Below are 26172 nucleotides of genomic sequence, written 5' to 3'. Positions count from 1 at the left end.
GCACACACTTAGCCAGCCACCACGCCCACTTTGCTACGCCCACGCCTCTGCACCGAATAAAATTGCATTGGAAAATCGGCAAAGTCCCCAGAACTGGAAAATATCTGCAGCTCTACGTATAAATGTGTGTGAGGGTATGGATTTTTTTTTTTTTTGGGATGGGTACTGTTGGTGGGAGCGGTGGGGTTAAAAGGTAACAACGCCAAAGCTCAAACCGAAAGTAAAGTGGGGCCGAAAAAAAAAATGAAAGATAGACAACAACTGGCACACACCAAAAAAGCTTCAGAAACCGACGAGTAAATGTGTCAGGTAATACAAATTCACATGCAAACAGTGGGAATGATTATTTTACACTGTGAGTAAAAGTAAAATGAGATGGTAATGAAATGAATACATCGTTACGAATTAGGATATATGTATGTATATTTATTTCATACCATTTTTCGTTAAACAAATATTGTTAGAGAAAATTATGTTTGATGGGAAATCCCCTTAATACATTTTATGAATAACATGATGCTGACTTATGTGAAAACTTTGCCATCCGATTATTTGGAATAAGTGTAAAGTGTATACGGCCGCCTTCCATTTAATCAGCGAGTGTCATAACAAAAATGTTAGAGCCAAGAGCTTTAATGCCCAGATGGGGAAAAGTAAAGGGAAAAAGTGGAAAATTCCAAAACGAATAAAGTGGAAAGAGTCACAAAAGAATATTTGAAGCGAAATAAGAATCGTACGAAAAGAAAAGAAAGCCAAAAATATGTAATAAATTAAAAAGGAAAAACAATAGAAAAAAACAAGAAGCGCAAAGTTTGTACAGAGTTAGCACATCAAACACGCGAACAACTTGCAACAAGTTTGAAGTCGCAGCTAAAAATAAAATCGAAAAACCGAGCCAAAAGAGATGTCCCGATGTAGTCCGCTCTCTTTCGCCCATTGCTCTTTCTCGCTCTTCTGCTCTCTCGTAAGAATAAAAAATAAAAGGTGATACGACAGTGATTACGCGATTTTCCATAATAAATGTTGTGGTAAAGGCGACCTTCCGGTTATGGCAGCCGCACCACCACATATACACACACGAAGCTCACACACACACATGCATGGGCGCGAACACACAAACACATGACGAGCACTTGTTCGGATTGCCGACAACGTAAAACAACACAACAACACGACGACCTTCCGTGCTCTCTCGGTCTCTCTCGCAACAAGCCTTCCTCCCTCTCCGCACCTATCAACAACCCACAGCAACCATCACACTCACGACCCCTATCAAACTGCAGACACTCTCTCTAGCGGAAAATGTCGGTAAACAGTGCAACCGGTTTTTTTGCACGCACATGGGAAAAATAAGGAAACATCACGATAAGCACAGTGGGGCAAGGTATCAAAAACATAGCATACTTATCGGGATATTTAGGTTTCCTAAAACATAGTTTCTCGACGATATGATCTAAGTCTATAGTTTTTCTAAACTATAAATTAACTAAATATAATTATTTTATTGGAAATCATTCATTTTTATCAACTTGCTCTGTGCCCAGAACACATTCTTTTCAGAAAAAAAATATATTCTTTAATTTTATTTACGATTTTTCTAAAAATATTTTCCTTTTAATAGAATCGTCATTGCACCATAAAGATTATAAAAAAAACTAAATAAATAAATTTTTCTTTAAAGTCCACCTAAATAATACCTTTTCCCACCGTGCTGTTTCAGCAATGTCGTCGCAAAGCTCAGCTGCTACCCTACCCCCTTTAATCAACACGCCTCTGCACCTCCCCCTGGAAATGTTGTCGGTGGCCGCCTATGGCTCGTTTTACTAGGCTAATCATGTGTTCTGGTTTTCGGATTTGTGTGAGAGCCTCCGACTTTGCTGTCGCTTCGTGTATGTGCGGGCTGTGCTTATGCGAGTGTGTGCTGGTGTGAGTGCGGGTAGCATTGGTATTGGTGCTTCGCGCTGCCGTATGCTTGAGCATTCACATTCATTCAACGCTCAACGGTTGGGTCGCATTGGAGGCGCGCGCATGTTAAATTCAGTTGAGAGCCTTGCGATTTTGTTGGTCCGTTTTACTTTTCGATTTTTTGCTTTTGCCACTTTTTTCGCCGAGTTTTGATACCTATTAGCCGAAACTACAAGTGTTAGGTATATATCCGTTCAAGGAATAAATTATACAAACATTCAAAACAACCATTTAGTTAGTAGAATTTGAGAACACGTATGCAAGAAAAACATTTTTTACTGAAGTCATAGGGTATCACCATATTCGTTATTCCCTATGCTATTTATTTTCCTGTATAGGAAACATTTCACACGCTGCTTTTTGCCAAGCACTTGACTGTTGAGTGGCTGTTGTTGTTGTGGTACGTAGTCCCAATTGTTGTTGTAGCTGGTGTTGTTGTTGTTGAAAATGTTGGGGTTCGTTGCCGTTGTAGTCGGTGTAGATGCTGTTGTTCTTGTGCTCTTGTTGTTGTCGTTGTTGTTTCCTTCTGGGTGTATTAGTGTAGCCCCCATTCGATATTGCTCTGTTGCCAGTCGCTCGCGTGTGTTCTGTTATCAACTTCAGTTCAGTTGCTGGCTGGCTGCAAGGCACGACGCTTGCACGTCGTCTGTCTACCAAAAGTCTGCTGCCCGGGCTATAATATCGTGTATATGGGGTGGGGAGGGGGGCTATGCCCACTGTTCCTCTTACCGGGGTAATCGGTTTGAGTTCATTTTCATTTAAATGGAATTAAATATGGTAAATGATGAAATCAAGGCGACCAAGAGAGACAGCAGCTGTCGTGTGTGTGGTGAGGTTTACAAACGTATATCCCCTATTGTATATAAACATACACCACATTATACGGGGATATAGAGATGTTTTTGTGTGTGGTGAAGGTGAGTGCGACGACCGACCGACAGCCGACAAGCGACCGATGCGAAGAATTCCATTTCCAGACCGTCTGAAATTTTTGCACTCTTTTGAAGAGGCACATTTGTAATCCATATAATAAATAAATAATTTCTCAAGGGGCAGCCAGGCGGTCAGGCATTATGGAGATGGGTTTTATGGGTACGGTTTGGTATGCGCGCGGTAGTATAGTTAGTAACAGAATCTCATCGAAAATCGAGATTCGATATTCGAGGGAAAGAACAGGCGCCCATAATGTGAAGACAGCGTCCGAAGCAACGAGACGGGAGAGCAGTCATGTCGACTGTGTGGAGAGGGAATGAGAGCGGTAAAAAAAATCGATAAACTTGCTGATAAGCAGTGCAATAAAAAAAAACAGCAGCAGAACAGAGAACAAATTAAAACCAGACAAACAACCACCGCTCAGAATAGAAATAGGAAGCGTCGTCATCCACCGCACTCAGCTGCATCCGTGGCGGATACGTGTTTTCTACCTGACGCGCGCGTCTAACCGCCAATTTAACAGGCAAACAGCGAGTGAACAGGAGAACCGAAGAGCGAAACGAAATGTTGACCGCAACGAAACACTCGCCGGTTGTGGGATGTGGGCCAGCGAGCGAGCGAGACAGACGACGATAGAAAAAGAGAGAGCGACTAGCAGCAGGGTTGCCAGAGGCCTCACAAAATGCATGCCAAAAGCAGTGTAATAAAAAATCTATCTTGATTAAAACTAAGATGTATATATACCAAAAAGTGTCTTTAATATTTTTCCAATTTCGCTAAGACATTTTTTTAACAAGGCTTGACAACCCTGCACACTCCTACGCCTGCACTCATGTTCGCTCTCTGATTCTCCCACCTCAAACACTGTTATAATTTATTTGGAGAGGTTTCCCCTCTCTGACGATACCACATTCTGTCTTGTTTGCACCGTGGCCGGGTTTTTGATTCCGTTAGGAGTACGACGTAAGCTCTTAATGACAAATGTTGGTGGGGCAAATTAAACTCTTTATGTTTTGTCCGATTCGGTATTTTATTTTGTCGGCTTACAATTAATCTCCAGCACGAAAATCTGCTAATATTTGCCTCCGCCCGATTTATGAGCAAATACCCATGGTATTTGTTGTATGGAGCAAATGCGAAATACCGGGTGTCAAGAAATCGACAGCAGGCGAATATCTACCAAAAAATTTCAAAAATTCCACCGAGCGGCGAGTGAAAATATCAAACAAGACTATGACGATGATGAGCAAACTTTTATATGGCTAATATGCAAGGAAATATTTTTACCAAATTAAAAATAATTAGCCGTAGAAGAAAATTTCTTATATTATTACCCCATCAAATACACAACGGATTTGTGTGTAAATCATGTTAATTGGCTCGCCAAAAGTAAAATAACTTGTATCTCTTATGATGCTAAGTAGCATTTGGTGTCTGTTCCATAAATCAGACAAATAAAGTGAAAACGCTATAACAATTTCAGTAATTTTTACACCATAATACCCTTTCGAAATATACAGAATGTGTATGTTATGTTGGTAATACAAAATTTTCATTTTTTTACTTTATGTTGCCTAAATGGGTAATATTTTTGGGTGTAACAATAATAGATTGCCCTTGCACAACACTAGTTTTGTTCACTGCGAGGACCCAAGTCGCATCGGGCAAATTAGCGCCCCCCAGCGGCCAGTAAAAACAATCGACTCTTCTGTGTATTGCTATCTCCCTCGAATTGTGAGTTTTTGCCCCGTTTCTTTTTTTTCTGTTAAAGTTTGTTGCGGTTATTCGCATTAAGCTCTACGTTTTACTTTTACGTTTTGGCGTGTCGACGCGTCGCACGTTTTAGCGTAGCTGCTGTTAAAAATACCAAAAAGAGATTTAGAAGAAAAAGAAAAGGCAAGCGCCGCTGCAATGACGCTGCAGTCTACAGAAAGTAACAGGCGCCCAGCGGCGGCGAATAACGACAGACATCAGCTTGAAAAACGAGAAGCAAACAGAGAGGAAAAAGCAGCGAGTCCGAATGACGCGCGCTCTCTCTCTCTCACTATCTCTCTTTCAGTCAGTCTCACTGGTTCTCTCTCACTCTCTCTACTCGCTGGCTCTCTCGCGCATGTTTTGGCTTAGGAAGAAACTCCGGCTGTGGGAAAGGGATGCAGCATACTCAGTGTCTAATTATTAATTTCTGGCATAGAAATGAATGGGATTTTTGTTGTTGGCGTCTTGATTTAATTTGTAGAGTTGCGAGTGCAAACAATAAGATATTTAGGGTGATATTGGACCTGGACCAAGATTCAATCGGGTCACTACAATAACATTTTTACTGGAACAAATTTACGCGAAATGGCTACACCTGAAGAAAATAAAACAAACATTAAAATTAGTTTAATTTAAAGTTACTTTCTGAACTAGTTTGTTAGTAAGTGTCTCTTTAGCGCCCACCCAAGTTTTATTTCTTATTGAGAGTTTTATTTAAGTTGACCTAGTTTGATGATCAAAAACAAATCATGGAAAAATTAAATCTAAACCAAATTTTTACTATTCCTTAAACTTCTATAACACGTATTACATGTTATTATGTATGTAATGTTTGTTAAGATTTAATTATAACCTTCCTATAATTTCTCTTACTGTTTGGCGTTTCTTGAATGTGGCCATAGTTTCCACTTTAATTCGCGCAGCTTATTGGTTGCTATATATGTATGTATGTATGTATGTATTTTTATTTGTTGCTATTAGCTCACCGATTTTCCCCCGACAATGCAGGTGCGCTGCAATAGGCCCAAATCGCTGGTATTTCGTTTGCTGCGCATTCTCCGGCTGCTGATTTTTTTCCTGCTTCTCGCTTTTCTCTTCAACAACTATTAACAACCGTACACACACATAACACACTGTTTTTTCACTTCTATTACGGAATTTGGAGTATGTATGTATTCGTATTCTTTTCTTGTTTGCTTGAATATTTAATCAGATAACTAAGTGGAAGTACACAGAAAAAAAAGAAGTGTTTCGAGCTGTAGTGAGTTTTTCTTTGCCTACGCGCAACGAAAACCGAATCCCTGGCTAATACTACTTCACTTTGTACCTTTCATCGCGACCGCCGCAGAGATGAAAACCATCACTTCCGGAGGCGCTCCAAGTACTGAGGAATGTAGTAAATACGTGCGTCGGTATTGGTGAGCGCTGTCTGTGTGTGTGTGTGTGCTGCTCTGCCGACGAAAACGGAGCGGCGGCAGAACGGCGGCGACAGCAATAGAAAAGAAGCCAAAGCCAAAAGCACAAGAAAGAAAGAAAAAAAAGCACGCAAAATAAAAGGAAAAGCGAGCGAATGGAGGGGTAAAGTGAAGAAATCCGGGGTGAGGCGTGAAAAACGAGGAAAATGGGCAGCCCACAGTAGGTAGAAAAGAGAGGGAAAGGACTTTGTTATAATACATTCCCCAACTTTGGTCACAAAATCAGTTCCTAATGTGGGAATCACGTCGCCCAGCAGTGAATGGTGACGAAGAAAATAGCAACACACTTAATTCACGACGTATTTATATAAATTTAAACTAAAATAACTGAAACGAGATGATTTTATTGTTTCGCAAATCATCTGAATTTAGATGTAAAAATCTTTCTCTAGCTGTGTTAATAAATTTACAAATTTTGGCATTGAGGTATAAACACCTCCCGTAATATTTTTGTGGTAGTTGCTACTATTCTTCTACCCGCTGTTGTTTTAAAGCGGTGAACTCTTTGTGCCCAGATTTACAGGCACGTCTCATCGCTATCGTATCTTTCTGTGGTCCTTTCATTGGAAAGTGCCAAGTGCCTGTCTCTATCTGCAACTGCAATTTTCCTCCCTTTGTGGCTGCTGCTTTCCCTGCATTTTCGTTTGCCACCCAACTGGTTCTGTCAGTTGCGGGCAAAAACAACTCTGTGACACAGTTTGGAAAGCTGATGTTGCACGTTGCGTGTTGCATGTTGCATGTTGCACACAAGCGGAATTAATCGAACCGCAATCGAACAGCAGTCAATCATGTGATTTCAAGTGCGGTTAGGTTGAGCTAGGTCAGTTTTTAAGACAAATGCGCTTAATATTTATGTAGCCAGTTAAATCACTCAACACAAGATCAGAGGTTAAAGCGATTTTCAATTAGCAGGTATTTGAAGCTAGTTTTAAGTTCATGCTTATCAATTAACCCTAATTGGGTGGCAAATGAACTTCCGTTTTCAGTGTCTGTGTTTCGTTTCGCATTGTGACCAAATCATTTATTAATGAACATCACCCGATGAACCAAGAGAAGTACATTAAAAGAAAGCTTTTCCATTCTAAACACTTGTTGCTAGGCAATTACTTTTTGCATTCCAATTTTAAAGCTTTTTGTTTTCAGTTAATATCTGTGATATGTATCTTTAAAATCATCATCTCTAACAACAAGCTAGATTTTCCCACTTGTTGCAGAGGACTTCTCATTTTGTCTATCATCGTTCTAAGCACACACACACACGCACAGCCACCTACATATGTACACTCTCACTAAAACTTAGCAAGTAAAAGTTAATTTAGGGCTTTCAGCTTTCTTGTGTTTTAGCACAATTTTGGTAATTAATATTTACCAGCAGATTTCTGAGTATCATGTGGGCTCCCCTTTTGTGGGTTTCTACAATATTTCTTGTTTTGCGGCTTCCTTTGTCTTAAGGCGGCTTTTCCGGCAATTTTCGTTACTGCATGTTTCTGTGCGCGCTTGTCCGGTTGTGTCTTCAATGTGTGGGTGTAGTGTGAATGTGTCTGTGTGTGTGTGTGTGTGTGTGTGTGTGTCTTTGGGATACCGTTAACCCGACAACGACAAACGACAGCGAACGGTACCAACTTAAAGTGCCAACAACTTCTGGATGCGAGAAAGCCTTTCTCTCTCTCCAGAGACGCCTCTTCCTCTACTTCTTCATCCTCAATGTGCCCCTCGACGAAAGAGATGGCGATAGTGGCCGTGAGACCGAGAGGGGGCTATCCGAGTGCTTGTGGCGCGAAAGAGAGGGACATAGCAGCCTGACTGGGTAGTTGCTGAGTTATGGACACACACAAAATAGAATCAGCGCACAATTTTTGGCTCGTGACAACGGTAACGAACGCAAAACCGAAGTGCAATAACCACCCCGCATTCCCCGCTAGCCACCGTACACCCGATGCAACAAGAAGTGCAGAGAAAAGCGGGTTATAAATGGTTGAATGGGGGGGGGGGGGGCCTTTGTTGGGTGTTGAAAGATGCAGGGGAAGGGGTAAAAAAAAAAATATGTAGGTACCTTTTGCCGCAAACAAAAACATTTTAAAAAACGCAACCGCGAATCCGAAAAAAATGAGGACCCCGAAAATATTGGAAAGCTTTTTCCTCCTGTGAAAAACGGGCTGGATGGCGGCGCAAAGAGGAAGCTGCTGCCTGCAACAGCTGACAAAAGGCAAAGGACGCTGCCACAGGGGGAAAATGCTCGGAAAAACTGGGGGGCAAAAGTAGTCAGCAAAGTGGGTGGAGAAAAATCTAAAGAACATAGAAGGACGAACGGAAGGAAACCAGGGAAGTTAAGGATACGAAGAGTGTGTGAGCAAACAAAAAGCATAAAGGCAAGCAAAGATGCGGAGAGCAAAAGGCAAAGTGCGTGAAAAAAAAAACTGAAGTACAATTTTGGTTGAATTGTCTGCTAGTCGACGTAAGCGAAAATTCAGGAAAATGTCTCCAAAGTAAACATAACATTTTCCGAATGTCTTGAAAATCAGCCAAAGGATGTCAGCAATTAGACAACCATCTCAAATGCCGCACAACTGACCTGGACGCCGTATGCAAATTGGAATGAAAAAATCCTGAAAGGATGGTTTCAAGACCAGCTTATACTTTATATGGTATGTAACATCATAAATGAGTTTGTTTTCATTTATCCAAGTGGTCAAAGACGATTATGAAAGCGTATGTTTATTATTATACTGCACTTGACACTTGCTAGGACCTGGTACATATGTAAATGCCTGTATACTTTACTATGCACATACCATACATACATAGATGATACACACATGCAGATGGGGGCCAGGTCCAGTTCCAGTGTTGCCATGCCATGATATTAACACAAAGGCAAAACCCAAAAAGCGACGACAAACAAAACCAGCCAACCGAAGTGGAGTTGCGCTCGTCATAGCGTCATTGCCGACATCGTAGCCATCGTGTTAATGGGTTGGCGGCTGCCGACAATTTTCCACGATTTTCCACCAATCCTCCAACGATTCGCCACCCGGGCATTCGCAATACAACCCAACCCCCCCCCCCCACACACCCATCACCACCACCACCGCACCACCACATTTCTCGCCCAGAAATTCCTGATTGAGGACCATCGTCGTCGTTTGTTCCTTGAGCTCCTCATGTCCAAGTGCACTGGTGTGCGTGTGTGCAGCGCGCGCATCCTGCACTCATGCAACTCACGCATCCCGCACACTCACACACACACACACACACACACAAACACCTTCGGCCAGGACATATTCACACAGTTATAGCACAGGCTCACCGATACAAAGATACAAATAGCCAGAGTGCTCCAACATTTCAATAGTTTGGCTAGCACAGTGGCCCCCAAAAATTATGGCAGACGATGAAAAAGTATTCAGTTATTATCGATAACCATTCCGACCAAATCATCGATATTATCGATAATTTATAAATATTTAATGTGGGTCACTTATCAATTGAGCACTAATTAAGTTTTTCAGATCTAGAATTTGTTTTGAATCAAATATGGCAGATAGCGATTATGGATACTTCACTTATTAGCCATACTCTCGATGTGTGCAAGTGCTGCCAACTTTATGCTCTTTCACTCTGTCTCCCTCCTCCCTCCCGTGTCCATCTCCCTCGCACATCGGGCTCTAGAACAAAAGATTTTGACCAGGAGGAATTTGAAGGAGTTACCCAACCATCAACGTGTGTTGACTGGGAATCGAGTTATTATGTGATTCCCCCTCGGCGTGATTACGTGAGTAATTCCCAATGTTCGCCCATGGGAAGACCAGCTTGAAAGGGTTAAGATTGAGCCTAAGGTGGAATGGATCAATGGCCATGATGGTTATGGCTGATGATGTTTGATTGAAAGGTAATGCAGCCGGTAAGACAGTTAAATTGCCGGAGTGTTTGACCGGAATCATTTGCCAATTAAAGAGGCATTGCAGAAAGAGACTTTTTGCATTAGGCCACCACCTAAGAACCATTTGTATTTCAACTCCTCACTTAAATGCCGTTTAAAGTCACTTAAATTCCCAATTTCTTATGTGTAAACGAAATATTTAAAAATCGCCGTTAGACTGCAAGGAGGTTTTGATTTATGTATGTATACCCAAAAACTAAACTAATCTCCCAGGGACGGGTGGGGGTCAAAGGGGGTCCACAAATCAAAGTGCCCCCTGGGAGGTGAGAAGTGGGTGGGTTGGGTTCCAAGAAGGAGTGTGGAGAAGGGGTGGGGGGGTACTTTCTAGGGCGAGGCATTGCAACCGTCAGCTCGTCATCATAGTTGTTTGGTTGCATTTGGCTAACAAAAAGGGAGGAATGGGGGCTTTGGAAAATTCCAAAAGGGGGGTTTTCGGTTGGGGTGGCGAGTGGGAAAATTCAGTGCGAGAAGGTTTATCGAGGGGTGTGGGGGTGTGGGAAGGGTATGACTTTTCCTCTGTATGTAATAGACACAAAACCGAGGCTCCGAGGCTGTTTGAAAAGCTCTGTGTTGAATTGGGAGGGAGCTCCCTTTTTGTTGTTGCGCGTTGCAGACTGTTGGTGTTGCAGGTTGCTAGTTGCTATCGCTGTTGTTGCTGCTGCAGTTGCAGCAGTTGACTGCTGCCTGGAAGTGGGAAAACTAAACTACAACAGCAACAAAACATTTTGCTAAATACACACTGGAAATGGCAGTCTCCACTTTCCACCTCCATCGCTCTAGCTTCCTCTCTCTCTCCCCATCTCTCTCTCTCTCTCTATTGCGCCCGTCTCTTTCTGCCACAGATGCTGCATGTTGCACATTGGAAAACTAAGCCCGCCACGGAAAGTGAGAAGGTGGAAAAAATACAGAGGGCGGTGAAAACAGAGCTCTCTTGCCATCAGTTCCTCTTCTATTTTCACCAAAATATAACAAAAGGCAAAAAGAACCCAAATGGAACGACAAAAACAACAATAAAAGTTCGAAATATTCGCGGATTTTTTTTGGAGAATACAGATATGTGTGTATATATGAGATATGAGCAGGACAAGAAGTATGGCGAAAAACGTGATAAAGTAGCTAAAATGAAGGACAGAGATTAGCTGTTACCCGTTTCCCAGTTTATTTAAATATTTGACGTCATCATCATTTTAATATTCATTGCATTTTCTTCAATAACTAAAGATTATCACTTACATTTATATATGTGTTAAAGTGCTTTTTAACAGCTTAAAATTTTTAAAGTGGAATTCCAAAACTCACCTGCAAAATAAAAGAATTATTTTTTTAATATTACATTATGAATTGAAACTGTTAATATAAGCCCGACCACATATTTCATTGAAGTTATCTTATAACTCTCTCCAGAGACTATTTAAAAAGTCGAGGCATTTCAAATGATTCGAAAAGTATCCAAGAGTTGAACCCCAAGATTGCGAATTGTTTTTTGTTTTCTTTTTTTTTTTTTTTTTGTCTTGCGAGATGAACAACAATGCGAAACTGGGAGAGGGTGGAGGCAATGCTGGCTGAGGGGCAGAGGTGAGACAGATGACGACGACGACGACGACGACGACAGATGGTCAAGAGGAATGTATCTGTATCTGCATTTGCGGCTGCTGCCTACGGCTCGCGCATATGTGTGCTTGTCCGTGTGTATCTACAACATAACACAAATCAAAACTTGGCTGAAACTGCAGGCGGAGGCTGCTGATATGGTCACTGTTGCTGTTGCTATTGCTATTGCTGTTGCTATTGCTATTGCTGTTTGCTGCTGCAGCTTGCCCCATCGACAGCAGCAACAACGAAACTTAACTGAACTGAACGGAAGGCTGTGAGGCACATACATAACTAATAGATACATAAAGCCGTATCTTTTGGGTGAATGAACTGTAATGAGAATGTGAACCTAGGCAACAACAACTAGCGACGAGCAACCGGCAACCAGCAACCAGCGATGTTGTCGTCGTCTCAGCCGCAGCAACAGCAGCAACATCAGCAACAGCAGCAACAGCAGCAACATCAGCAACAGCAGCAACATCAGCCCATTGCAAATGCCGAGAATTGCAACGCAATGTGCACAATTAGAGGTGTTGTTGTTGTTCTGCTGCTGCTATTTTATCCTGTTGTTATTCTCTTTGAAGTTGTTGTTGTTCACTGCTGTTGTTTAAGGTTGTTGCTGAAATTTCTAGTGGCTTTTAGACTCATTCTAATCGCTGGGTAATCCAACTTTTCATGCTTGTAAATATTTCGCTTAAATAATATTAATAATTGTTGATGAAAAAAAGTGATTTTTTTTTATCAGAGAGATGCGCATTTTTAACCAAAAGCTAACAACCATATATTTACGTTCCGTTTTCAGTTCATAAATTGAAAGTGCCGTGTGGAAATCTTCCAAATTAAACAGGGAGTGCAACCAGGGTTGCCACGCACCACCAAAAGGAAACTAGTGAACTTTTTGCAAGACAAAATATTGCCTGGCTGGTGCACCACACTCGCACATACATATATATATATATATAGGCAAAATACCAACAGCAAAAGGACACGAAGAAAGCGTAAAGCAAAAGGGGATAAATAAAAGTGGAGACAGGGGAGTAAGATGTGGAGTAAATGGAAAAAGGTTTTTTGAAACCAGGAAAATGTGCAAGGGTTATGAGTTGCCATACTCACTCTCAATTATTTAACATATTGCACAAATGCACGCAACAACAGAATATTTTGCAAAAAGGGGAGAAAAAAAAGGGCAAAGGGCAAAGGGATAAGACGGGCGGGTCCTTCGTTGTTCCTTGAAGGTAAGGAGACAGGCAGTTACATTGCAAAGTGCAAAAGTTTCACAACAAAATTGAATTTTTAATTCGCTTTGCACACAAAGCAAATAAAAGAGGGAAACACAAAAGAAAAGTAGTGAGAGGGAGTAGTAAAAGTTTTAAAACATCAAAAGCAGATGGTATATAAACATATATTTTGCCCAAAAACTTCTATTGTAACCCCACATTTGCAACACACTCACAAAAACTAAATGAAAACTTAAGTTTTTTTTTTTTGCAAATTTTTAACAAGAGATTGAAAATAAAGTGTAAAATGTAAAATGTTCTCATGAACCCCAGAATATCATATGAATACTTTATGTTCGTATTCATTTCCTAAATAGAATCATAAAAGGAAAGGTCAGCGTTGAAAAGGAGTGCGTCTTTAAAGATGTAGGACGTGTCCTGCTTCTAAAATACATATATTTCTAGTTTGAAGTTTCTTAAAAGTATTTATTTCATTCCGCGCTAAACGCCGTTCTTCAAGAAACCAACCAAATAAGTATGCTCCAAAAATGAGCCTGCTAAATCGGGGAAAGCTTGTCGCGGAAAAGTGAAAGAAGGAAATGCGATTGAGGGAAACTAACAAGGAGCTGAGCTGCCGATACATGGCGGATACACACAGTGGAGGCATAGATGTGCTCTATGTACCAGAAACGAATGCCGCCGCCATCGCCATCGCCATCGCCACCGCCAACACCAGATACATATGTATGTGTATGTATATGCATCCTGATATACGTATATCTGCATCTGCATCCGCATCCGCATCTGGAGCCGAGAGCAGTCTGTATCTGTATCTGTATATCTGCATCTGTAGCCGCGCCACAAGGGGGGGGGGGTCGAGATCGGGCGGATGCGGGGCTTATAACTATGTGCAAAGTGCCGGGGAAATGGAATAGCCTGTAGCCTGTATAGCCTCTGCCTGGGCAATGTTTCGATGGTTTCGGACCCCGCACCTATTAGTACCGCCCACAATATCCAGCCATCTATCCATCCCACCCATTCCATTCCATCCCATTCCATTCCATCCCATTCTAAGTTCTCCGTGCTCTCAAAACTAACTGGTTGCCACTGGAGGCATCCGGCTGAAATGCGTCGAGCTGCGTTGCCATGCAGTCGGCGAGCCACCGAGGCACTACACTAAGCTACCCAGCCACAGAGCCGCCCACCCACAGGACACACACAGAGCCACCCACACACACACACACACACACACACAGGGGGCAGGAGCAGAAGCAGGACACACGGAGATGAGCACGTGAGTTGGTACTGTGAGTTGGCCAAAGCATTGATATGAAAGTATACAGTACGACTTTCCTAAGTTAGCCAATAAAACTAGCTAAAGCATGCAGTGTTAATTCGAAGGACGATTAATATTGGGTGAGTTTCTTAAGCTGCCTGAGTAGAATGGACGGCATACCGATCTCAAAACCAACAAATTGTCATGAACATTCATACAGTGGAAGAGCACATCGTGTACATGCGTACTTCTTCAGTAATATTTAAGCATAACAATGATAACCATTTAGCAATAAATAGCCCCCCAAAAACCGCAACGAAACCCCCCGCATAGCATCACAGTGAAGCCTCGCTGAGGCATCAGCCCTAATCCGCTAATTTTCAATTGCCAAATCCATGCGAAAATCGTAATCTCCGTGCTGTGAATATGGCTTATATATGTTGCATGCATCTGTGTCGTTTGGGGGGTTTTATGACTGGCAAATGTTGGACAAACACTGAGGAGACCACAGAGTTGTACATACAGAACGGGCGACAGGCAACGAGGGAAGTTTATAAAGTTCCCAGACTACTTGACAACGGGCAGGAAGTGTATATTATATATTTTAATTACATTTCAGATTGAATGCCGTAGACTGCTTGTAAAAATTGAAATAAGTTATATAAGCTGAAGTTTTAAAACCGCCCTCGCCTCATTATAAATGTGTGCTTTTGAGCGAACGAGCGAGTGTGTCTGTGTGTGTGCACACACACACATCTTTGTGTGGGGTGTGGGTACATCCTTTATAAGCAAACAAAATGCAATTATATAAATATGTATAATGCGATGGCCAACGATTCTCATTATACAAAAGCCACACTTACATGCACACACACGCTTGAATTATGGCAAGTGTGTGTGTGTGTGTGTGTGTGTGTGTGTGTGCGTTGAGCGGCATATACTTAACGCATATTATATTAGTTCCTGGTCTATATGTCAGCGCCTCCCCCTCATTTATGTACATAGAACACATACATATGTATGCATATACATATATACATATTTAGCTCAAATTATTGCAGGCAGCTTCTAATCTGTTCGCAAATGCCTCTCGCCCTTCCCCCCCCCCCCCCCGCCCCCCTTCAACCAACCAAAAATGCAAATTAACCAAATTAAAAAGTCGAACATGTTTTACACGTGAGCCATTCGGCTCACGCACTTAACCTATTGATTCGCTGCAAATAAAACTACACAGCACATGACAATCATAGGGTTAATTACCTAAGGCATACGAAAGTTTAATGCAGATTATAATCTTTACTAAGCAAACATAGAGCGTGAACCCATAACATTTACCTGATATTTCGTAAATATTCTAATGTAATCATTTCGCATCCAACGTGTATGAAACAATTGCATATCACATCACCCCTCATTAACATATTTTTACGTGCTTCGCTGTCAACATACACGGCGTATGCGTAATACTGATTCTCTAAGACTGCGTTTTTTGGCAGCACCAAAAACTTCGCACAGCGGGGCCAAGCTACATTTTCCAGCTCAAAGAAGCTGGGGTCGGAAAAATCGAATTTTTGAAATTTGAAAGCTGGAATCGTTTGCCCATTTTTTGCCCATGTTTGCCCACCAATTAGTTTTTTTTGCCCACGTCCAGTTTTTGAGATATGAATTTTCGAAAAAGTTCGAAAATTTTCGAAAATCAAAAATTTCGCTTTTTTCAAATTTTTTTTTTTTAAATCGCAATAACATCGTTTGCCCACGTTTGCCCACCCTTTAGAATTTTGAAAAAATTTATACTTTAGGAAATATAAGGCTTTTAAGTTTACCTCGGTCTAATCAGAGAGTAAATCGTTTGCCCATCTCTTAAAACCAAATATTATCAACAAAAAACGTTTGCCCAACCATTATTATTAGTTTTTATCGTTTGCCCACCCTTTAAAAAACCTTTAACAAAAATTTTTTTTCGATTGCCCACATTTAAAATACAACCAATTTCCTTAGCCCACCTCTTTAAAATAAAAATTTCCAATAAAAAACGTTTGCCCACCATTTAAAACTAAATAATTTCGATTGCCCACCTTTTAAAACTAAATAATTTCGTTTGCCCATCCTTTAAAATTCATTTTTAACGTTTGCCCACCCTTTAAAAATAAATGATTACGTTTGCCCACCCTTTAAAATTTGTTTTTTTCGTTTGCCCACTCTTAAAACTAAATAATTTCGATTGCCCACCTTTTAAAACTAAATAATTTCGTTTGCCCATCCTTTAAAATTCATTTTTAACGTTTGCCCACCCTTTAAAAATAAATTATTTCGTTTGCCCACCCTTTAAAATTTGTTTTTTTCGTTTGCCCACTCTTAAAACTAAATAATTTCGATTGCCCACCTTTTAAAACTAAATAATTTCGTTTGCCCATCCTTTAAAATTCATTTTTAACGTTTGCCCACCCTTTAAAAATAAATTATTTCGTTTGCCCACCCTTTAAAATTTGTTTTTTTCGTTTGCCCACTCTTAAAACTAAATAATTTCGATTGCCCACCTTTTAAAACTAAATAATTTCGTTTGCCCATCCTTTAAAATTCATTTTTAACGTTTGCCCACCCTTTAAAAATAAATTATTTCGTTTGCCCACCCTTTAAAATTTGTTTTTTTCGTTTGCCCACTCTTAAAACTAAATAATTTCGATTGCCCACCTTTTAAAACTAAATAATTTCGTTTGCCCATCCTTTAAAATTCATTTTTAACGTTTGCCCACCCTTTAAAAATAAATTATTTCGTTTGCCCACCCTTTAAAATTTGTTTTTTTCGTTTGCCCACTCTTAAAACTAAATAATTTCGATTGCCCACCTTTTAAAACTAAATAATTTCGTTTGCCCATCCTTTAAAATTCATTTTTAACGTTTGCCCACCCTTTAAAAATAAATTATTTCGTTTGCCCACCCTTTAAAATTTGTTTTTTTCGTTTGCCCACTCTTAAAACTAAATAATTTCGATTGCCCACCTTTTAAAACTAAATAATTTCGTTTGCCCATCCTTTAAAATTCATTTTTAACGTTTGCCCACCCTTTAAAAATAAATTATTTCGTTTGCCCACCCTTTAAAATTTGTTTTTTTCGTTTGCCCACTCTTAAAACTAAATAATTTCGATTGCCCACCTTTTAAAACTAAATAATTTCGTTTGCCCATCCTTTAAAATTCATTTTTAACGTTTGCCCACCCTTTAAAAATAAATTATTTCGTTTGCCCACCCTTTAAAATTTGTTTTTTTCGTTTGCCCACTCTTAAAACTAAATAATTTCGATTGCCCACCTTTTAAAACTAAATAATTTCGTTTGCCCATCCTTTAAAATTCATTTTTAACGTTTGCCCACCCTTTAAAAATAAATTATTTCGTTTGCCCACCCTTTAAAATTTGTTTTTTTCGTTTGCCCACTCTTAAAACTAAATAATTTCGATTGCCCACCTTTTAAAACTAAATAATTTCGTTTGCCCATCCTTTAAAATTCATTTTTAACGTTTGCCCACCCTTTAAAAATAAATTATTTCGTTTGCCCACCCTTTAAAATTTGTTTTTTTCGTTTGCCCACTCTTAAAACTAAATAATTTCGATTGCCCACCTTTTAAAACTAAATAATTTCGTTTGCCCATCCTTTAAAATTCATTTTTAACGTTTGCCCACCCTTTAAAAATAAATTATTTCGTTTGCCCACCCTTTAAAATTTGTTTTTTTCGTTTGCCCACTCTTAAAACTAAATAATTTCGATTGCCCACCTTTTAAAACTAAATAATTTCGTTTGCCCATCCTTTAAAATTCATTTTTAACGTTTGCCCACCCTTTAAAAATAAATTATTTCGTTTGCCCACCCTTTAAAATTTGTTTTTTTCGTTTGCCCACTCTTAAAACTAAATAATTTCGATTGCCCACCTTTTAAAACTAAATAATTTCGTTTGCCCATCCTTTAAAATTCATTTTTAACGTTTGCCCACCCTTTAAAAATAAATTATTTCGTTTGCCCACCCTTTAAAATTTGTTTTTTTCGTTTGCCCACTCTTAAAACTAAATAATTTCGATTGCCCACCTTTTAAAACTAAATAATTTCGTTTGCCCATCCTTAAAGGGTGGGCAAACGTTAAAAATGAATTTTAAAGGATGGGCAAACGAAATTATTTAGTTTTAAAAGGTGGCAATCGAAATTATTTAGTTTTAAGAGTGGGCAAACGAAAAAAACAAATTTTAAAGGGTGGGCAAACGAAATAATTTATTTTTAAAGGGTGGGCAAACGTTAAAAATGAATTTTAAAGGATGGGCAAACGAAATTATTTAGTTTTAAAAGGTGGGCAATCGAAATTATTTAGTTTTAAATGGTGGGCAAACGTTTTTTATTGGAAATTTTTATTTTAAAGAGGTGGGCTAAGGAAATTGGTTGTATTTTAAATGTGGGCAATCGAAAAAAAATTTTTGTTAAAGGTTTTTTAAAGGGTGGGCAAACGATAAAAACTAATAATAATGGTTGGGCAAACGTTTTTTGTTGATAATATTTGGTTTTAAGAGATGGGCAAACGATTTACTCTCTGATTAGACCGAGGTAAACTTAAAAGCCTTATATTTCCTAAAGTATAAATTTTTTCAAAATTCTAAAGGGTGGGCAAACGTGGGCAAACGATGTTATTGCGATTAAAAAAAAAAAAATTTGAAAAAAGCGAAATTTTTGATTTTCGAAAATTTTCGAACTTTTTCGAAAATTCATATCTCAAAAACTGGACGTGGGCAAAAAAAACTAATTGGTGGGCAAACATGGGCAAAAAATGGGCAAACGATTCCAGCTTTCAAATTTCAAAAATTCGATTTTTCCGACCCCAGCTTCTTTGAGCTACATTTTCCGACGATGATGAGGATGTAAAATTTAAATAAATTACAAATATATAACCAAAAAGAAAACAAACCTAAAGCAATAGCAAAATGAAGATGGTGGGTGTGCGGCTGCTGGAAATGGCAACAAAAAAAAAAAAAAAAAAAAATAGAAAAGAAAAAAATGGGAAAAATAAGGCTAAGGGTGTTATGCGTGGGCAGCCCCGCCCCATTTCCACCCTCCTCGCCCAGCTGACGCCCACTCGAAGTATATAAAAACGAAACATGCTGAAAATTCTTACATAAGCACGAAGAGAAGACTCTCAAGGGGCGTAGGAAAAACAGGGACATTGCAAGGGGAAGTGCTTTTGCGCACCACCCAAGCCCCTACCAAAAATGTTTCTCGCAGTGTTTGTGTGAGCTGCATACATTAACAACAACAGCAACAACAAAAGCAGTGCCAGCCACCGTAAATATTGAAAAATTCCATATCCGTTGTGATGTCAACTCATAAAAAAAAACAAAAAAAAAAACGCCGGCAGATGGCGGCACCGACGAATGCGAACCCCCTTGGAAAACCCAACCGATCCCAAAAATCCTCTCTATAAAATCCACCCATCCCCACACCTCTCTCCTTTCTCCTTTGTATCAGCACAAGAAAAAGCGAGAAATAAGTAAAATAAAATGAAAAAAGTACGTGCATATACATATGTATAGAGAGAAGGAACATACATATATGGTATTGTCCTCTAGGGGGCGCCAGTGAGCCGCAGTTGTCGTCGCCTTTTGTGGACATCAAAAGCCTAAAATCTCCCGAAAACCCCAACCCAGTTCTAGGACAACCCACCACACTTTTCCATCGCTCAAAAGCTCCGTAGAGCAAATTTCACTCTAAACGAAACATTTCCACCTGATTACTTAATTAAATTGATCCACTAGTTTTGAGTATATTCAATTAAGATGAGAGATAAAAAGCAAAGGATTGAAAACATATATGCTGGTATGATTTCAAAATATTAAAATGTTAAATGAATGCTTATTTGAAAATTTCGGAAACTATTCTGGAACAACTTTTATCTGAGAAGAGTGAAAAAATTAAAAAAAAAAAAAAATACAAACGTTGGCTTTTGTTGTTAGAAGTTTATGAAGTTTAATTTAATTTCTTAAATTAAATTCTTTAATTTGACCCAGATTCTGCTATTTAATCTTTAGGTCAACCTAAAACGTCTAGAATTTCATATCTTGCAATAGTGCTTAATTTCCTAGCATTCATTTAAGGTTTTTTTTTTTGTCTCGCACTTGAACTCGGTCTACCAGCTTTTCTTTACCCTTTTTTTTTCTCTTCCTCTTATCTTCTGTTAAGTAACAGTCATTTTTGGAGAGACGTGTCGTTTTAACAGCTCAAGGAAAGAAAAAAGTACTTTTGCATTTTAGGTCAGGTCGCACTCGCAAAATCTATGCAGCAGCAGCGACGCATGACTAGTTTTTGCCTTTTTTTCTCCCCATCTTCTTTTTGTTCGCTTCTTTCTCCGCCTCCTTTTCTAGCTCGCCCCTCTTCTATGGCCTTTTCTTCTGTTGTCGTGAGCTGGCAGCGTATAATTTTCATGGCAAGTTCATTGAACTTGCGAATTTTTTTCACCTTACTTCGAATTATTTTTTTTGTGGTGTATTTGATTTTTTTTATCGGAATGGCCAAGAATTATGTGGCAGTATAAGAAGTAGCCGGAGAAGATGAAGAGCTAGAGAAAAGAGAATTTAGGGTTTCTAGTTGTGCCACTCAGGCTTCAATATTTTGATCAGTCTCTATAAAAAAAAATGGTAATTTCAGGCCATAACATACAATATACAGATATATATATATATAAAGAAGAAATATGTTATATGTTTTAATATTCCATGAAAAATGCTTATTCAATTGACCATTTTTATTTTCCTCTCAATCACGAATCTCTTTTGATTTTATTTACTAACCTTAAAGCGGCTCATTTTCCGCTGTTTTACCACAGGCATCTCGTTGTTTCTTTCCTTTTCTCGCCGCCTCTTTTTATTTCTTTCTCTGGTTTTGTTTGTTTTTTGGTTTGTGCTTTCTGCTTTTGATTTTGAGATTCCAGCTTTTCTTGGATTCCCTATTTTAATGTATTTATTTAACACGAACTTGTGATCTTTACTTTATTTACTACTTATGTGGGGATCTTAACAATTTGTATTTTATTTTACACATTGTTTTATTTTTTATTATCTTTATTCTTTCAACTGATATTTTTTCTGAATTTTTTAATTTTTTATTTTAATTCTATTCTTGTGGAGCAATTTGGTTTTTGTGGCACACGTTTTTCACAGATTTCTTTTCATATTTTAAATTTCCATAGTTTCTTGTTGTATACTTGTTCTAATACATTTTTGCACTATCAAGCACTGCACGGAAAAAAAATTTGTTCAAAAAAATCAGAAGAGAAATTGCATTTTCTGCAATGGCCTTTCGCTCTTTTCCGTTAGCTTCCTTCGCTTCTTTTGTTCTCTTGCTCTCTTCGTCGCGCCGATGACAACAACAAGCGGTGATACGATAACGATAACGATTACAGCGGCTAAAACAGAAACTCCATTGAGGCGTGGAAAAGTGTGGAAATGTGCGCCGCTGTAAAACCACTTTTCCGCCTTCTCTTCGCTTTTAGTTGCCAGTCCGTTTTGTGGCTAATTTTTGCCGGATTTTCTTTTTGCAACTTCTTCTGCTTTACCGACGTCCCTCGAGCTTTGCTCCGCTTTCTCTGACTGCTTCTTAGTCTTCCTCGTCTGCTGGTTTTTCTCCTCTTGGTTGTTTTTGTTGTTGTTGCTTAGAAGGCGAAAAATCGGAAAAGACAAACAGGACAACTGCGATAAACGACAACGAGAACGAACCGCTTACAACTGCCGGTGAACGTCGCCAAAAACGCAGCTTCGACGTCCTCTGTCGCTGCCTCTACCGCAGCCGCTGCTGGCGTCGACTGCGGCAGCGAGGTCTCGCTGCCGAAAAGCTGTTGTTTTTGTTGCCCTTTTTTTACATATGCTTGGAAAAATCCTTACTCTTGTTTCTGGACCTCTCATTCTACGCAACTTTTATGTTTGAAAATTACCGTAATTTCCAACACACGTATGGATGTGTGTAAATAAAAATCGATTTTGGTCACTTATTGTTTAAAACAATCCTTGATCAACTTTAACTATTAGTTGTGTTTAAAATAATAATACTTTCAGTCAATATTATATAGTTTTAAGACAATGAAAACATTAAACGTTTATGAAAGGACTTGCTTGTAAGACAATATATTTTTGTGGTATAGAATGTGTGGATTAATGTAGATCGTCAATATCACACACATACTCTAATGTTTGATTTATAATACTATACATATGCGTATACATATGTACATATATTTTTGTATCGTTATATTATGATGACGTTACAATTTAAAATAAGAGTAAATAAATTTGAGTAAATATCATTTTGATTTTCTAATCTTTTTTATTCGTTTGGACTTTCCTTGAAAGAAAAATAAACAGGAGGAACGGCGACGTCGACGCTGGCAGAGCGAACAGCGCCCGACCTACGACCACATTAAAAGAGTGAGCAAAAGAGAGGGCGAGAGAGCGCGAGGAAGAGTAAAGCTAAAAGAATGGCAAAAAATAAAGGGAGAGAGAGAGACAGCAGGCGAAACGTCAGTGGCAATGTTAGTAACATGCGGAAGTGCATTGCACGCTGTTATTTTCGCTTTCTGTTTTCCCGCTGTTATCGATATCTCGTTATGGGCCGCCGATATTTGAAAAGCATTTCGCAGTCAGCGAAATAGCAATGCTTGTACATTTATCACCAGATATGGCTAGTAACAAATTTTACAGGTAACAGACATTAAATACCGTATATTAAACAAAATATTTAAATTTTCAAACAAAAAATTGTTGAATATTAGTGCCACTTTTGCTATTGAAACGGGCTTTCTCCGCTGAATCTTCTGTCAGCTGTTCTTTTATTTGCACTTTCATACCAATACACTGAAAAATAAAGAGCAGAGACGTGGCAGAATGCAAAAAGGAAAGCAGCAGTGCCCGAAAAAACCAAATAGACCAAAAAAAAGAAAAGTGGGTGGTGTACAGGCATTCCGAGAGTTTCTCAGGTGGGTGGTGCGAATATGCCTATGTATGTGTCCGTGGTCCCATCTTTATGTGCTCTTATGTACAGCTAGTGCCGTGCATTTATGTATTGGCTGTGCTTGTGTGTGTGTGTGTGTGACGAAATGTTGACAACAACAACAACATGCTGCAGCGACAAGGTGAGGACCATGTGTGCGTCTGTGGTAGTGCTGCGATTAAGTCCTACACTGACAAAAAAAGGGTGACACCATGCTATTGAATCAAATCGAATCCACAAATATATTCTGAGCTGTAGTCCAAGGTACAATAAGGCTCTAAATTAAAAAAAAAAACCCTTGAGTTAGGGTCATTGAGTTGCTTTCAATATGAATTGAATACAAACTGCCTGGGCGATTTGTTTTGGTGTGTGCGCCATAGAAGAGCAGCTCAGAAGTGGGTGTAATAAAGGGGTGGGGTGGTGAACAAGGGTTGGGTGGCTACCATACCACATCTTCCCCCAACAAACTCCACACCCCCCCCCCCCCCCAACGCCCATCACAGAAACACACACACACACAACCACATCTTTGCATTATCCCAACAATTTTACCCATTTTCCTCCCAATTTCTCTGTTTCTCTTATTCTCTCTTCACCCATCCGCCGATGCTAATTTATTTTCGCTTTTTTCCACATTTTCATACCTCCTCTTGCGCTTCAAAGCGGCACAAAGCCAAGAAAGAAGTGCAAAAAAGAAAACATTAAGGGGCAAAAACTTCGGAAAAGCATCTGCAACAACAACTGCATCTGCATGTGCATCTCGACGAAACAAGAAAAGTTCCAAAGTGCAATAACCGTTTGCCATTAACCCTTCGACGGCCCCAGGGGCCAGCCCATTGACAGCCAATCGCGGCGATCTATGCGACGTCATACACAGCGAGAATTTGGGGGGCGAATAAGGGGGCCAACTCAATAATGGCGAACCAAATTGAAAAGAAGCAAAATAGCCCAGGCATTACATAAAAAATAACATACTTTGTATTTGTTCATATAAATAAATAAATATAAATTCTACAATATCATTCGCACTTACCCGCACTCCAGTAATTCGAGACTCCAGAAGCTCGAGTTTCCGCGGATTTAGTGAAGTTTGAAATTGATCCATTACTTTGTGATTATAAGCGCCGATAGGAATTTGTTTTTTTTTTTGTTTTCGATTCAGATACAAAAGTTTTTCTGAAATTTTTCTTTTAGCTCGTGGTTGGTTTAGTTATTCAATATTTTAATATTGATCGATTGCAAATGTCGGCAACGAGTGCGACAAGATTTGTCAGAGCCATGGCAATAATAAAGTGACAAATTCATCTGAAAAAATTAATAAATAACAATTTAATATCACTAATTTGCCACATGCATATTTTTAGCACGCACTGTGTGGCTTATATAAAGGCCCCTATCTAAAGGCATTTCATCTTATCAACGTTTTTGTTTTGCTCATAGCAGCAAACAAGAAATTACCAAATATGTATTGTATTATCAATTGAGTTTCAGTGAAATAATTGTGTGTGCTATAATTGAATGCAAGCAGAGGTTTTGCCAAAACCTGGCCATGTTTAGGTATTTCATTAAAAACACGCTCATAAACTACACTTGTATAATTGAAAAACTTGGCATCCTTTTAAATGCAATACGCTTTTATTGGGAAATTTCTCAATATGATTTAAACAACATTTCAGCCCGCCTAAGGGTTAATGTTCCAAGATGAAATCCCAATAGGTTTTAGTTCGAATCTTTCCCTTTTCCGTCTTCTTCTTGGCGCTTTTGTTGTTGCCCTGCCTGCGCTTTAGAGATCGGCATCTCGAATCTCCAATTGGAGTGAGGTTTTTTGTTATTTTCCTTTTGCACTCGGCGAGAAAATGCAGGGCAAAGAGCGAGTCTGATAGCGGGAAGGAGCAAAATGAACGACCCAACAACTAGCCGTACTAATTGGCATACACACATGCCACGCCTCCAACTGCTCCTAAGTGCACACACACACACACACACACACATACACACATGTGCATAAGTTTTTTTGAATTGTTACCGGTGCCAATTTGTTTTTGCGAGTGTATTTATTTGAATTTACTTTTATTCGCGTGAATATGTGTGAGTGCGAGAGAATTAAATCGCCGGCTGAGATAAAATAAAAGTCACTACAACAATAACAACAATGCTATTCACTCGCCTCTCGCTCGCACACGCTTCGCTTTTCGTTTGCTTTGCTTTGCGTTGCCTTTTTTTTCCGTTGTTTCCCCCCCACCCCTCTCCGTTTTTGCACACAACGCTGCGAGGTTAAGTTTGCGATTTTAGGAATTGTACGATTTCTACGGCTTTTCCGACATCGACATCACATTTAGAGGAACGAGAGGTGTTTACCATGCCATTTGGTGTGGCGAGCATATATCTTCCGCTTCCGATCGGATCGGCGATTGTCTTAAACTTTCAGAGGCTGCAACTATAGCTTTTTGTTGTTCTTTTTTTTTTTTCTTTCGCTTTTGTTTCTTTGGGATTTGGGTTTGTGGCGTGGCACTGTCGGCACGACACTTAAGGGTTAAGGTTAAGGGCCAATCGCCATGATTCCCAAATGTGTTTACTTCGGTTTTCCACAGCCGATTTTTGTCTATTTTCACAGTAAAAAAAATATTCACAATATTCACACGAACGCACACACGCAGAAATGGCCTAAAAATATACTGTAAGTTGGTGTAAAAAAAATACCGAAACGAGTGTGCAAAGAAGCCATCTGGCGGAACGATGAGTGCGCTTAACATGCACAGTTGTGTCTGTTAAAGTAGCAGTTTAGCGGTCACTTGTTACTTAGCGTGTGCACCAACCATAGTTATCGGATACTTAAACCGCTCGCCAGCGAGTGCACAACTCGCTCGCTCGCCTATCGAGTACATCAACCAGCAAAGCGAGTACACCCACCAGCCTTAGCGATCACACCCACCTCAATATAAGACGGAACTTATTGGTATTTTTGTGTTATTCTTAGTGATGCTTGTGCTTGGTATAATTGATCGATGG

The 26172-nt window shown here is 39.5% G+C and overlaps 1 protein-coding gene across 8 annotated transcripts in view, besides 2 other annotated features; it reads right to left on the bottom strand.

Moving 5' to 3' along the window:
* Positions 1-25837, bottom strand: part of Tlk (Tousled-like kinase) — a gene marked incomplete at its 5' end in the record, with an annotated part of 69764 nt that extends 43927 nt beyond the window's left edge. For 4 of the 8 annotated variants that reach the window (NM_001382078.1, NM_001414088.1, NM_001144682.2 and 1 more), the window contains 2 exons: positions 24197-24468; positions 25522-25837. In NM_001382078.1, coding sequence (NP_001368971.1) covers positions 24197-24268 — 72 coding nt within the window. Of the gene's footprint in view, positions 1-5639; positions 5948-20972; positions 21208-24196; positions 24469-25330 lie in introns of those variants that run through there. The other 4 variants (NM_001144680.3, NM_001272292.1, NM_206620.6 and 1 more) reach the window with 4 other exon arrangements.
* Positions 15691-18794: a mobile genetic element.
* Positions 18460-19026: a mobile genetic element.
* Positions 25838-26172: the final 335 nt, after the last annotated feature.

The sequence above is a fragment of the Drosophila melanogaster genome, chromosome X, assembly GCF_000001215.4.
Source record: "Drosophila melanogaster chromosome X".
Taxonomy (NCBI): Eukaryota; Metazoa; Arthropoda; class Insecta; order Diptera; family Drosophilidae; genus Drosophila; species Drosophila melanogaster.
This window is presented reverse-complemented; position numbering and strand designations above follow the sequence as displayed.